The sequence below is a fragment of the Haemaphysalis longicornis genome, unplaced genomic scaffold (assembly GCF_048455015.1).
Source record: "Haemaphysalis longicornis isolate Haplotype H1 unplaced genomic scaffold, Haemaphysalis longicornis Haplotype H1 scaffold_2, whole genome shotgun sequence".
NCBI classification, from domain to species: Eukaryota; Metazoa; Arthropoda; class Arachnida; order Ixodida; family Ixodidae; genus Haemaphysalis; species Haemaphysalis longicornis.
Window position 1 is genome coordinate 257,520,681 of NW_027526295.1, and position 15,347 is coordinate 257,536,027.

At 46.6% G+C, this 15,347-nt stretch overlaps 1 protein-coding gene across 4 annotated transcripts in view; it reads right to left on the minus strand.

Moving 5' to 3' along the window:
- LOC144170468 (uncharacterized) overlaps positions 1–13,861 on the minus strand; it is a 36,518-nt gene extending 22,657 nt beyond the window's left edge. For all 4 annotated transcript variants that reach the window (XM_077700294.1, XM_077700293.1, XM_077700296.1 and 1 more), the window contains exons 1-6: positions 13,390–13,861; positions 12,152–12,334; positions 8,302–8,468; positions 7,617–7,756; positions 5,174–5,315; positions 2,802–2,890 (exon numbers count right to left, since the gene is read on the minus strand). In XM_077700294.1, the coding sequence (XP_077556420.1) occupies positions 2,802–2,890; positions 5,174–5,315; positions 7,617–7,756; positions 8,302–8,468; positions 12,152–12,334; positions 13,390–13,422 (754 nt within the window). In that variant the 5' untranslated portion in view covers positions 13,423–13,861. The remainder of the gene's footprint in view (positions 1–2,801; positions 2,891–5,173; positions 5,316–7,616; positions 7,757–8,301; positions 8,469–12,151; positions 12,335–13,389) is intronic.
- Between the last annotated feature and the right edge of the window lie 1,486 nt (positions 13,862–15,347).

Here is a 15,347-nt window from a genome sequence, read left to right on the forward strand (position 1 = left end):
CATGCAAAGCATGAAGGGTGTGCATTTCAAATTCCTTTAAATCACTTGGGGTTGTTTACCTTGGCAACTATTTTTGTGTTGTGCCCACTAAGTGTCCAATAAACCATCATTTATAGATTTAGAGGCTCATTTCAAAACTCCCACTGAAAGCTCTCTTCATATGCAAAGGCACGTGAGATGACCCTTACAGTGGGCACAGAGCCTTCAGGAGGCACACAGGCAGATTCCGAAACCTTCAAAAATTCCCTGACAACTTCGGCTGAGCCCTAAAGCTTCACATGACATTTATTTTATATCTAGTACTTTCATGATCTATGTAATGCAGTGCCTATCGTATAACAATCTCTGCTGGTGCCTTCTGAGAACTGCGTGCATGTTACAATCATTTTCACACCCAATGTTATATTTCTGACGACCATACAATAATTTCTACCCTTACCCTCTGACAACTGCGTGTCTTCCTTCATTTTTATTCTCTAATATTTTGATCATATAAATTCCTGGAACATTTATTGCCTTTATTGTTGCATTGCGCATCCTGCATTGTACTTGCCAAATATGTTTAGGTTCCCTTTGTATAGGGGCCCCTTCAGGAAATAAAATTTACAAATAGACATGCTCAGCATTTCGGGCCATTGGGCGACCTTTTGGGGTAACACTGCCCACTCAATTACACTCGCCAGCTGGCCATACAAAGGCATCAAGGACATCCACAGGACAGACCTATCTTTGTGTGTCAAAGATGTGGCAAGAGAACCACCTCTAACCAATCCAGATCTCTTAATGGCAAACGTTCGAAACCTGGTTGCTCGTCATGGTCCCACAGGCCAGACACATTGTACACTGCTGGGTCAGTACCGAAGCAACTAATTGGAGCCCTTAGTAACCACTGCTCCCAGCCACCTGTGTTTGGTAACACAGCAAGGTGCTTTATGCACCTCATACTACTGTAAAATTGTACTTTTTAAGTAACCAGGGTTACATTTTGTATGACAACCTTTTGACTGATGCACAGTGAATTACATATAAAACATGTGCATAAAACTTTGCAGTGTGGCCATTGAATCGGCAATGCCTTTGCAGTGTTGTGGCATGATTTCTGTTTGCTGCGTGGGCTCAAATCTCAGATTTTAAGACCTCAAATTTCAGAGCATATGATTTTTATTTTTAGGAGCTGCTGTGCAAATGCCCACACATCCACCCATGCACCCAAATTTGAAGAGATGGATTTTGCTAAAGAGCATTTTCGATTTCGAGAAATGATGGATGTACTGTATAAGCCGGTATATAGGTAGTTTTTTTCAAAAAAAAAAAAAAAACACACACACACGAAAGTCACCCCTCGTGTTAGTATATAGCGGTCATCGGCAGAATGTAAATTGTTGTCTGGCAACAAAGTGCAAGCTGCTGTGCAAGCGTTTGCGTTTGCATAGCGAGCGTAGTCCGTCACCATCACCTTTTGTGTCGGACTGCTCTCTCGCTCTATCAGGCCTTTATTTGCTTTTTGCTTTTCTCCAGTTTTTCATCTTTTACTCGTCTTGTGTGTGTGCGCGCGTGTTTCTGTGCGTGTCTGCCCCGAGAGGAGCGGTGGCATTTGACGCCAGTTCCCCACTGCGTTTAAGCTGAAGGCGATTGAGTTCGCTGAGCAGAATGGGAATATGGCGGCGCAATGCCAGTTTGGCGTTTCGGAGAAAAGTGTGCGGTAGTGGCCAAGCCAGAAAGCTAAGCTGTGTGCGTGCGGCCTCCGTAACAGATCATTCCGTGGACGTCAAGCGGTGCATACCGAGTTGGAGAACAAAGTGGCGGACTTCATTCGGGAACTTCACTTACGATCGCAGCCGGTTACGGCGGAGGCTATCCACGGACCGGCTCCGTGAACTGCACAATGAGTGGATAGCCGGCGACAACGAAAAAACCCCCACAGGCCGGCTGCGAAGACCATCCCTCGCGACCGTGTCAAGCTGGCTACCCTCCTCTTGGCAGTCGCTGTCCAACGACATGGTTGCACGAGTGTTAAGGAAGTGCTCCATCAGTAACGCACTCAATGGCACTGAAGATGACACTCTGTGGGACGCTGACAGTAAGAAGCAGTCATCCTGGGATGACTCTGACAGCTCGGATGAGCGACTATGGCAGGTATAGTGAGTGGAAGTGACAGACGGGCGTCGAAAATAAATATAGACATGTGTGCGCTTCTCTGCCGAATTGTTTTTTTTTTTTTTTGTCAACTTTTCCCACCTCAAGGTAGGGGGTCGACCTATATACCAAGTCGACCTATATTCCGGATTATACGATAAATGACAACAGTCTACTATTCCACAAGTTAGCCAGTTAACTTGCAAACCACTTATGTGTGTTACCACTAGAATTTAGGGCCCATTACTATCAAGCGTTACGCTTTGAAATGACCTATCACTGTGAATGGGTGCCCCAATAGTTGTCATATTGCAACTGACTAAACATCAATATGTGTATAGATGGCTGAACATGAAAACCTTATGGTACAACCTACACTTTTTAGTAGGCAGACCTGCATACATCATTGTCTGAAAATATTTTCAAAGCCTGTTATTTTTTACCTTGGCTATATTAGAAAACTAGATTAATAAAATGCACGTCCAACGTTCCTCACAACCAGAAATGAACGTGTTCAGAGACCCCTTTTTTCAATGGTATAAAACACCAAGGGTAACATTAACATTAAAAAAAATGCATCCATGCATGCCTGAAATTAAGTGAATTAGTGCATTTCTGCACATTCAATGCAGCAAGATAGTAATCGGACAAAAGGAGTGCCCCACCTGGATTAAAGATGACGTAGTCGACCATGGATCCTAAAACCGCATCCGTGTGCAAAGAATCGCTGAGTGCACGTATGTCCATGGTAAGCCTGTGCCCAAGAATGCAGCATGCACACCAATCAGCACTGAATGCCAAGCCACCTCAGCCCACTTTCTGTATGCATACAGCACTACAGACAAGGCCTCGCACATTGCTGTTAGGCTGGAGCTTAAAGGGGCCACAAAGACAAAATACAAGTTCATTTCATTCAAAGCATTTGCTGTTGTACAGTACCCTCAGCGCTTGTCCGGCACCAAGTGATGCCTTTTTAACTGAGAAATTACACAATTAAAGCCAACATTTCAATTCTCCCACTGCATCATGTGTTTTGTTTTGTCAGCAATGACCTAGTTGGGGCAGGTACCTAAAACAAAAGTTTGTAGGTATGTTGGCCAAGGCTGCCGCCAGCTGCCATACATGCCTTTAATAACCCTAGTTTTCGTCCTCCTTCACTAGATGGCGCAGCAATACTGCTAAAGGATTGCTGTTCACATTTGGGTTGCATCCAACCGGACTGGTACCTGCAATATGTTTGTTACGGGTGATAGAAATCGTTTCGTGAAACACTAGGTATGAATCAACAAACAAGGTCCTGTAAGTGGCAGTGTTGCTTATGGCAGTTGGTCCCCGTCGTATCACACAAGCCCAACATGCCCGATGGCTGTGGTAAGGGGCGTCGGTGCGGCAGCTACAGACAAACACAAACCCCCACCTTAGCTTCCTGCACATCATACACCCCACACTATATCCACCAACATGCCCACACTGCAGCAAACATCCCACACTGTGCCCCACCACGTGGGATTGCCAAAACACACCAGCAGCCCCCATTATTCGCACGCCCACCCTCGAGCAGTGGGAGGCCGTGCTGTGCAGTTCGGACCCTGAGGACCAGTGACAGTTGGTGGGCCGGGCTTGCAGGACCGCAGCCGCCGCAGGGGCCCTGGACTGAGGGTTTCTCCCGCTTTCAAGCGCAAACCTCTTTTACTTGAATTAATGTTTCACCACCACCACCACCACCACCACCGGCAAAGTGAATTACTCACTGTTATGTTTATGTGTTCGTTTGTAACTTTGTTTACTCACCCATTCTTACTGTTATAAAAGGAACATGCACAAAACTGAAGCGCAAATAGCCAGTTCTGCAAGCTTATAATCCCTGTTTATTTTCATTGCATTTTGTCGGCCTGAGCCAATCGCAACAAGTGGCCCATAATACATCATAAGTTTAGTACAGAAAGTGGCTGGTGGGTTGCATGCGTATTCTATGTTTTTTTCATTATGCAGCTTATTTGAATGAACTTTGTCAGTATCATTCTAACAGGGCAGTATTTTGAATGAACCAAACCTGCATTTTGTCTCCATGGCTCCTTAAAATTTCGCTAAATACTGTACATGAGCTATTTCATAGGATAGCGATTGCTCCAACATGCTCTTCTACAACACTGCAAAGAGCTTACGTGCAACCCTGCTACAGTAACTGAACACTGTTCCGTGATGTGGCACTTTCAAAGCTGTTCAAGAGCGCATTTTATGTGAACATATCTAGCTTGGTCTACCTGTTACTCCACTATAGTCTCGAAGCACCATCAATATTAACTCCCCCTTTTGCTGAGATTTTGACATTTAAAACAGACGGTCCGTGGCGCTAACTTGTGCAGGTTCAGGGCAGAGCATAAGACCTCGCTCCTAATCAATGTCCCCCCCGCTACAAAAAAAATGGCTATACTCGGGTACAACCTAAGCACGACAACGCAAGTCCCTGCACCTCGCCACCATACCAGCTGTTCCTCCACACAGCGTTGAGTGCCTATTGCAAGTATTTTTAACGTGACACGAGCCGTCTCCATGATTTTTCAGAATTAATCTGGTTATAGGATACCTCAGCAACGAAAAAGAAACTAGGTGAGAAAAAAGTAGACAATGCTAGGCATTAACCACAATCTTTGAAAACGTCCGCGCGCGTTGACGCTGTCCGGGTCCATTGCTTCAGCAGAGTCCCCATAGAAATATAATGCATTAAAATATACAACACTCAGGTGCATGCGGTCAGCTTCATACGACGGATGCTGGCAGGGATAAACCAGCGTTTTCCCCCCTTTTATGCTGTTTTGCCGCCTTGTCCCGACCTTTATTTTTTAACACCCATTTGATGCTGCTTCGTGTGCAAAGGTAAACAGTGCCGGCGGGCCCAACCCCTTGCTGAACAGACTCAAGCAAGCAGGCGGTTATTGGTAACTGGGCTATGCGTGACACACTAGCAATTGTATCGGAATCATTAGCAAATAGCGCGTGGATGTGGGAATCCCAGCGCAGCAATTCCCGTGCTCACTTGGCCAGTTGCTTCCAGCTGTCTCGCTCTTGCCGGAACTTGTCGGCCGTGGACAGCATCAGGGACTCGCAGACGGCACTGAACATCTGCTCCATGCCACCCGTGGTACCCGTGTGCACAAACTGCGCCTTCACTGAGCCATCTGCAAGAGCGAGGAAGCACCCGGGGAACGCTGCTGGGCTGTCACGGGTCGACTGACGGGCACAACACAGCCATCGGCGTTTCAGTCCTTTGTGGGCCGCTCTTTGTTGACTAAGAGTGCACTGTAACCCTTTCCCCAAGCCTATTTCTTACAGCAGCACTCTACTAGCAAAACCACCAAGGGCATTTCTCTTTTCGTCAGGCCCTTTGTAAGTCATTCTATCATCTAGGTTTGAAGTTAGAACTCTCAAATTTCTTAGAAGCACCGACAAGCGGGCAAGTTGGTATGGAGACGGTGACTACAAGCGCAGAAAAATGCAGGATTAAGCGCTGTCTTTTTGTCAGGCCCTTTGTAAGTCATTCTATCATCGAGGTTTGAAGTTAGAACTCTCAAATTTCTTAGAAGCACCAACAAGTGGGCAATTTGGTATGGAGACAGTGACTACAAGCGCAGAAACACGCCGGATTAAGCGCTCGTCCTGTGTAGTTCCTTTCTCTGTCCTGCGTTTCTCTGCACTTTTAGTCACTACGTCTCCAATTTCGTAACTCTAATTGAAAATTTTGTGGCAGCAGTACCGAACAGCATCACTTATGGTGAACCTGCAAGCAGGTGAAATAGAACTGGAATAAAATTCACTGTTAATTCCTTTTTCGAAAAGAACAGCAAGAATGCCGTTGTAGTGTTAGTGGGAAACGGGTGACAAGGCATAGTGCCCTTTGAGAAGAAGGGTCCTACTGCTGGAGCTGCACAGTACCATGCCATTCTATACTATCCATTCATCTGTCTCCCATACGCAGTAGGACTGCACTTCCATTCCGCGTTCTTTCTCCATGTTAGCGGCCACCTATTGTGACCTTGCTCATCTTTATGCCCACACAGAGTGCAAATACAAGCACATGGCTCTTAGCAGCAGAAGTTGTTAAATAACGCACGATATGCAGATAAGTGTCCCCACCACAAGCAGTCATCTGCACTAAGACTTGTCATGGCACAAAATATCAAAACAAGAAGGGGACCGGCAGAGCTCTTTTAAATGTTTTTGTGCAAAGAACAGACACATAAGCACCTACGAGAGTAAGATGAACTTATATACAGCAGCTTTCATTGAATGTATTCCTTTTCAAAAAGGCAGACTTCAGTTAGTAAACATTACCAAACAGGCTTGCACAAACATCACAGGGAGTCACCCTGGGTTAAGTTTTTTTTTAAAATCGTATCTTTTGTCTCGCCGTGCAAGAGCAGTATGAAAGAGTACAATTAAATCCAAAGTGAAAGCTAACATCATTTTTGGCTAAGAAAGATATCTGGTACGTACTTCCCTACTACAACAACCAGCCACAGAAGATCGGCACCATTGAGGCTGACATACTACATGACACAACAGGTGAATAAAGAGGCAGTGACACCAATTTCTACATTAAAACTGGTAAGGTTCACTTCATGAAGATCTAAGGAGACCTTTCTGCAATTGTGGGCATCAGACGCCTCTTGGAATCAATTTTCAATGGATATTAGTGTCGCAGCTTTGAGAGGCAGGGAAATTGCCTGGCTTAGTGATATCAAAATTGCCTAGAAATGTGTGACAAAGAACTTTCAAGTTAGACAAACTGAGAGCAGGTCTGGCCCTTCCCTCTCAGCAACATGCATATTAGCCGGGAACAAAAATGACCATTGCATGTGTGGCAAAAATGGCAACATAGAGTGAACATTTTGCTGGCTTACAGCATTTTTTTAAATTGTTTTGCCCTGCCGGCTTTTGGCAGCTTCAGACAGGCTGAGTGCAGGGGGATTATCTTTAATTGATCTAAGAGGGAGCAGGTATAGGAGGTCGTGAAAGGCTGCCTTTGTTCTTGAAGCAAATAACAAGGCTTGCCCGGGCAGAAAAAGGTGACATCAGGTAGTCCTTAGATCCCCCCACACTTGCTCCTGATCTATCAGTGGCCAGAACCAAAACTGATGTCATCGATGGTGCTGTAATTCATCATCGGCAACACTGTGGGCAGTTGAAATTCATGCATTTCAATTTATAGGCTACCAGGGACTCGTCAGAGGAAGAAAAAAAAACACGTCACTACTCCTCCACGTTCATGCTAGACAGCACAGCTTCATGGGTGCATAGACCCAAGTATGGTGGTGCTCTTTTCTGATGTCACGAAAAGAAGCACAGTGGATCGGGGAGAGACATTCTCGCTTCAACTAACAATTTCGTTACAAACCAAGCAAAGCTCACGTCAAACCAAAGCCTGTGAGAGAAACAAGGTGTGACCCTTGAGCCCTGTGGTGCCCCCTTCAATGCCCTACCTGCGGTCGGGTGCAGGGGGAAGAGCTGGAAGAGGTGGGAGGTCTGTAGGAGCTCCTGCTCCAGGGAATGCAGACAGGCCATGTAGATGCGCAGGGACTTGCCCAGCTCCACGATGTCTGGCTGCGACAGGGCCTCCATCCTGGGTGGGAAAAGAGGAGCCTTCTCAGAAAATGTTACCTTTTCACTCTTTAGCACACAACCACACCCAGCAAGGGATAGCCTTCAAACAAGGAGAATGAAAATTGGGCGTTTCCTGGGAAGACGCAATAAGTGAGTGCCTGAACAAGTCGTGGCACTCCTGCGATTTCACCCAATGGACTGCCTGGATGATGGCCATTCTGACTAAGCTGAAAAACAAAGGTAAAGAGGTGCTAGCTCCTCCATATCGCTATCAAATGGTTGTTCCTCGCTTTCATTCTCCCAGCCAGCTGTACACATTTTTGCCTCATCCCTCTGTCCAATTCTTACTCGTGGCAGGTGCTGTAATCTGTCCACTGCATCACCTGCTCCTGTCAATTTAAGCAAAAGTGTCCTTTGCGGGAATTCATCCTCCGACACGCAATGCTCGCTCCCTAGCCCTCAAATCTGTAATAAACCTCCTTTCCATCCGTGGCAGCTGGGATTTGCTCAGCGGGAAACAGTCCTAACCGCGCGCGAGGCAGAGAGAGAGGCAGGGCCACGCACCCTCGGAACACGTCGACAAAGTGTGCCTTCATGCAGTGTGCCATCTGGCAGGCACGGCACTGCAGGGCACACATGCGGCTCCTGTGCAGCAGGCCGTCCTTGGGCGTCCCCACCAGCCGCATCAGCAGGCTGTGCTCCGTCAGGGAGTTGGACAGCTCCTGCACCAGCTGCAGCAGCAACGGGGGCACTCAATAAGGGAAGGCGGCAGCAAACAAGGCAGCGATACGTCCTCCCCATCCCCCGCTGGGCAGTGCTTGGCCAGGTGCCAAAAAGACGCACACACATGCACAGTCATCGCGGAAGGAAAGGCGCACTAAGCAGAGGGGCTCACTCTCGACAAGAATAAATAAATTAAATAGAACAGCATCGAAGTCATGGAAAACTAATATACTCATGTCAGAGGGGACGGAACGGACAGCAGTCTGTGAAGCCCAGGTCCCGAAGAAGCAGATAGCAGTTATGGTGAAATGGTGGGTTACTGCGGGAGGCAATGCTGCAACATGTAGCTGCTATTCCTTTAAATCCTACCCTCGGCTCAGTTGTTCAATGCATACCAGCACATTTTCACAGTAACTATTAAAATGAGCTACTGTTTGTCTCTGCTCTGAATGTTGTCCTTTGGGAGACAAGCTCTCAACTTGACATCAGACCATTAGTGCTGGCATTTTACAGTTGGCTGTACATTTACAGTGTAGGAGCACAGCAGTAAGAACTGCGAGTTGGGTGTGTTGGTGTAGGTTCATGATGGGTACAGTGCAAACAAAACTCGGACAAGGAACGACACGGGACGGAGCCCTACTAGCAACTGAAAAGTTTAATCGTGAACACACATACACTTATACATACACCCAAAGCCACCGTCATCATATCGTTTTCTTTTACAATCTACCACCCAGCAAAATCACAGGGAAACAACAAACAAAACGCTGCATATAATCACACAACACGTGTACAAACCCGGAATGACGACACTGCACACGCTATTAACCTTTTTCCAAAAAAGCAAACTCAGCGTCTGACAACATGACAGACGGTTGGCTGACACATGTATTTTCTTTTTTGATGCGAATCGCTTCAATTATTTCTTTTGTGGCCAGCTTTCTGTGTTTACGAAAAACGATTGTGTGTGGCAACTCAGGACGGCTTGTGCACCCACCGGGGCTGTGGTTGCCGTCAATGAGATTATATGCAGCGTTTTGTTTGTTGTTTCTCCGCAATCTTGCGGGGTGGTAGATTGTAATGTACACGATGTAATGACAATGGCTCTGAGTGTATGTGTATATGTATGTGTGTTCACAATTAAACTTTTGAGTTGCTAGTAGCGCTCCGTCCTGTGTCCTTTCTTGTCCAAGTTTTGTTTGCGCTGTACCCATCATGCACAGCAGCAGCTGAAATAAGGTAACACGCTGTCAAACTGCGAAGATTATTTGGGCTCAACAGCAGGTGCTGCCAATGGTTATCATACCTAATACCCCTGTCACACGGGCACTTTCAATCACGATTGAGTCGACCCTGATCGAGCTCAATCCGGATCGGCGCACCTACACGGCAGTTTCAACCACGCTCAAGGCGATCCCGCTCGAACTCAATCCTGGTTTCCCAAGCGAGACTGAGGTTTCCAAGTGCGATCGGAGACGAAAGCAGTTATACATTCATCCCCACTGACTAATGGCAGAGAAGTTGACAACTTCAACTAACACCAGAAATTGTATCAAGTAACTTGACCCAAATAAGCTTCCGGTAACATTGACATAGTTACGTATACCTATGAGTGCGCAAAGTTACCAGACGCCGGCCGCGAAGTACATTTTTGGCACCATCTGGCGTACGTGAGTGCAACCGATGCAACTTCTCAATCAGGATTGAAACATGCCGTGTAGCAGCGCTGGTGCGTCGAGCGCACTCAAAAAGCCAATCGCGCTTCGCTTCAATCCCGACTGAAAGTGCCCATGTGACAGGGGCTAACAAGCTTTGTTAAAAGTGCATATGCTATTACGGCGCAGGCTCATCATACACCAAAAACTGTCAGAAAAAGGCATACGACCAGGTTCCATCAAAATTCAGCTCCTTAGATGTTAAAGGGTACGTTTGACATTAAAGTGCCTCATAAATGGCAATTTGATTTCCCAACCTAGTACTGCAATCACTGTCATAAAACAATACAATTTTAACAATGAAGAATGATGGCGGAGGGTGTACTAAATACTGTAAATATGGCTGCTCCACTTTAGCAAAGGCCTCGCTTTCTTAACATTGACATTTAGATATACAGTCCATTTCAAACACTCACGACTACACAACCGCTTAGGCTGGACAATCTCAACCCATCGTGATTTTCACTGCTTCAATATTACCCGCCGCGGTGGCTCAGTGGCTAAGGCGTTGCGCTGCTGAGCACGAGGTCGCGGGTTCGATTCCCGGCCGCGGCGGCCGCTTTTCTGATGGAGGCGAAAAGCAAAAATTCCCGTGTGTTCGAGATTTCGGCGCACGTTAAAGATCCCCAGGTGGTCAAAATTAATCCGGAGCCCTCCACTACGGCACGCCTCATCGCCTGCGCTGCGTCGGCGCGTTAAACGCTACAATCAAAACTGCTTCAATATTCACTGATTCATTTGGGACATTATAAAAAAATTACTACACCAAGCTCCTTCATCACAAGCTAGCTGTTCGAAGGCCGCAACTCAGCTTCCACACGAAGATCATTTTTTGCTTGCCAAAGGCCGTCCACTCCTGGCTAGACAACAGGTAGACGTGGCGACACGTATGCCTTTTGTGATTCGTCAACAAAGATTTTTGGTGCTTAACACATGCGCTTATTTCACCATGTGGGTCAAACCTCCCCTCGGGTGGCGGGGCTAACCCACTGCGCGGAAGTGGTGCTTTGGATTTGTGTTGGTGCGGTCCTCATGCCAGCTATCCACGCACATAGACACTGGATCGACATTCACAGTTTGAATCTGCTTTCCAATCGGCATCACGCGCAAATATTCGCCATCTTCTGAGGGTTCTCTGTGGTCTCCAGCACTCTTGAAGACGACTGTTAGAAGTGAAGGACTACATTCAGGCTAACCGCCAGAATATGAATACTGGCTGTTTGGGCTGTACCACCATACTCTTGTAGAATTTGTTGTAAAAAAACAACTTGTTTCAGTTCTCTTAACCTCAAATGGCACCGAGGTATTGTGCTCCAATTGTGCTCCAGGGCAAGCGTTAAAAAAAAAAAAAAAACGATAAGGAAGGAAAAACGTGCGAACAGAGACAGACTGACTGAGAGACCTCTCAGAAACAGATATGGGACAATAAATCCAGATATTATGTGATCCCTCACAGTTCTATAACGATCTGGAATTGTTGCACATGCATTTGCGTCTATGTTGGATACAGTGTTTTCAGAAGGAAACCCAAGCACATTTTGAGCATGTAGTGTGCTTATATTTGTTGTAATACCACATTCTTGACAGCACACGGATACACACACGCACCAGAAACATCAGGATCACCACTGTGGAAACCAGTGAGTGAATGTCTGACATTGATGCAAGTTGGGTTTATGCAAATATGTCGCCTCACGTTCTGCTTCAGAGTGCAGTAGAGTGGATGGTACAGAGGTGCCGGTAGTGAACGTGCCTGTGTTACAACATTGTTACTGTAATGCCGCAGTACCATGGCAACGTCAGCTCAGCATCAGCACAGCTGCACTGTATTTTCGCATCATGGGTTCAAAAAAAAAAGTTTATTAATTTTTTTTGCTATGCATTAAGAAAAAATAAAAATGATGTAGAGAATTCTAGTCCCTTATTTTCTTTGAGATGTGCGTGCCCTTCTGTGGACAAAGGGGCCCATAACTGACCTTGAGCAGCGACTTCGTAGAAATGGTGGATACATCCCGAAAAAGGGCAGGGATCAGTCGGTGGTATTCCTGGTTGGCGCCACCAGAGGGCACCACGACAACGTGGTCCCTGGAAGACTTGGCCAGGAAGCAGCGATGGCAAGACACGGGCGCAATGGACAGCTCTTGATTCATGGCACTCCCCTGCACGGTACCAAAGACCATTCTCAGAGTGTGACAAGGTGGCAGAACAGGCGTAGCTGCTGTTGCCCACCATTCACGACCAGCCAGGCTGTAGACGAACATGCCTCACAGCGGCAGCTACAAATGTCTATTTTTCGGCGAAACACTACGCTGTGCATGAACGCAAATTTTAGCTGCTGCCGTCGGAGTGAGGCTGGCCAGAAAATTCAGTGTATCCCTTCTTGGCGAAACCCGATGACATGCTTAGCAGAACGCCAGTGAGTCACCACAGTGCGTACAGGATTATTCCTAAACCATCTCACTCACCATTTGTGACAGTACTCGACACTGTGGACATCATATATGACGCAAGCACTTAAAGAAGCGAGGTGAACAGTAAAGGCTATCAGGCTAACTCTTGGGTATGGGATCTTGGGTAAATGACATCACAGCCATTCATTGTTTCATGACAGAGCCTGCCATGCGACAATATAATAAAGAACACGTAAAAAAATTAGTGAACTTCCAGATGTCCTCCATGGAAGAGGCAATGATCATTTCAGAGCAAGTGGCAACCTCGCCAGATCTCAGGACTCGCCCGTGATAAGCGACATCAGAATTCGAAGCAAATGAACGAGAGCTTTTGCGACGAGCCTGTATTTCATGACTTATCGAGCACCACTCAAGTGCTGTTTATACAAGGCTCCCCGAAACCTATTATGCACACGATGCCAAAGCAGCTAAGGGTAAATGCGCGCAGCAAGCACATGCATATTCTAGTAATCGACGTATCATTAATGATTCGTTTGATATTCATAGGAGACGGTCGACCTTAAAAAAATAGTCACAAAGGTTATTTCTAGCTTGTTTACGCATAAGAACGCTCTGTTTTTTGTTTGTGGCGGTAATCTATACCCTTCCATCGCGTACGCAGCCGACCACTAGTTTCACAGCAACAGCGCGCAACACAGTGGCATGGGGTTAATGGCATCGGAAACTAGACGCACGTCTCCAGCAATGCAAGCACTCTCACGGGCACATGCAATAGCACAGACATCCCGAATTCGCGGACTAACCTTGCTTTCAGAGCCATTCCGAGTAGAAAGCATTTTTCACGACAACGGGGAGGGAGGGGAGCAGTCTTTGGAAAAGAAACAGTAACGTCGCCTTTTCATTTATGAAGCAGGCTCCACGTCAGACCCGGAATCTTGGAGTTTTATCTTTAGGACGCACAGTCCGTGGCCCTCGGTGATTCACAAGCCTCCTCGGGCACAAGAGGCGACGAGAATCGGCGGAAGCCAGCCCTACCAGTGCACTTTAATCAGCCAGCCGTCGGTTAGTGTGGGAAGCCTAAATAGACAAGTCGAAGCATCCTTCGGCGCCATCTTCACGCTGTGGGCAATATATGCGCCGCCGTGACACCGCTCACTTCAACACTTGGCAAACGGAGTTTTTGCAAAGCCTACGAATTGTCCTGCAAACGACGATGTCCTCGTTTCTGTTACATCGTCGGAGCAACGGGAACGGCGGCAAGCATCATAAACAGTCGCGCACGGTTGCCAGCACGCGGGCTGCTTCCCAGGCGCAAGAGAAATTTCGCCCCGAAACCGAAAATTGCATCTCGTGAGAAATGGTACGGCAGAGGTAGAAGCGGTTAGTTAGCATGCATTGTTAAAGATTGTTGAACACTTTTGAACGTGAAAAGTAAACGTTGTGCCACGTTTCATATCAAGATTTACACATGCGATCGATGTTCAGGTGTGCTGTCCTAGATTGCAATTGGGAACGTTAACGACGCATCTAATTCGAAGGGGGTGGCGGCGGTGAGATACGTCAATTGGAGCCGATGAAAAAAAAATAATACAAGAGAAATTGGTGGCGTCTTTTCATTCCATGAGGCCGCGGGCTAGCGCTACTGCTCGTACGTACGTGCCCTATGCATGCCTTCAAGCCGCGAGCTGGTCTGCTCGAATTCCCACTGTTCTAGGGAAGATGAGAGAGAGAGAGAGAGAGAGGAAGAACACATATGCATATATCTTTATAGCTGTGTCATTGAAGCATTTTCTTTCGGTACGTGGCTTCCTCAGTCCAGAACGACACTGCTTCTTGCTGTATGGTAGATTGAAGGACTCTGGTAGAACGTATGGGTTTCGAGTCGTCGCGCATCTGGGAGGATGAGTGATGGGCCGGAAGAAAAGAGGGGATAGTGTAGCTGGCGGTGATGGCAGGGGAATTAAAAACAAAGCAAAAAAAAAAAAAAACATCGTCCCAAATATTATTAGTTCGGTGTCAGAACACCTCCCGAATTTTTTTTTAAGCAGTGTATCCCCCCACCCTCCTCCTTTCGGCCTTTTTTTTTTTTTTTTTCGCCCACGCTTTTTACGCATTTCATGAATAAATTTAAGTTTAAAAAGAAAAATAGGATAACAAAACGAAAATAAGATATTGCTTGGGCGCACACTATCTTAATTTTTTTTACCACCGAGGTATAACATCCCCCCCAAAATATTTCTTGCTACGCCACAGGAATTGGATTTAGATTTTAAGTGTTCACACTCTTTCCTATCAAGGGTAGCGTTGGATCGGCCACTGAGCAGGAGCTATCGTCGAAAGCGGGCAGCAGTTTTGGATATCAGAATGGGGCACATTAACTTTGGGGGCACCCACACTGAAGCCAGCTAAGGAATCCGCAGTCTCATTGAACACTATGCCCGTACGTTCGGAAACCCATAAAATACCACGCACAGACAATATTGGTTTCGGAAATGGGGTCAAAACGTTCTCAGGGAAATAGATCCTTCAGTTTTATAAAACGAAATCCGAAAGGACAGGCAGTAAGTTAGAAAAATAGCATTTCACACAAATCTAGGAACTTTTCTTATGGCCAGAGCCATAGCCAGAAGTTCTGCCTCAAAAGTTAGGTTAAAATAAATGTTTGTCACCGTTACCATTGCTAAAATAACAGCGAGCTAGCCCCATATACTGCTCAACCAATCATTATTCCTCCGAAGCTGGCAGCTCCTTTCTTACAAGC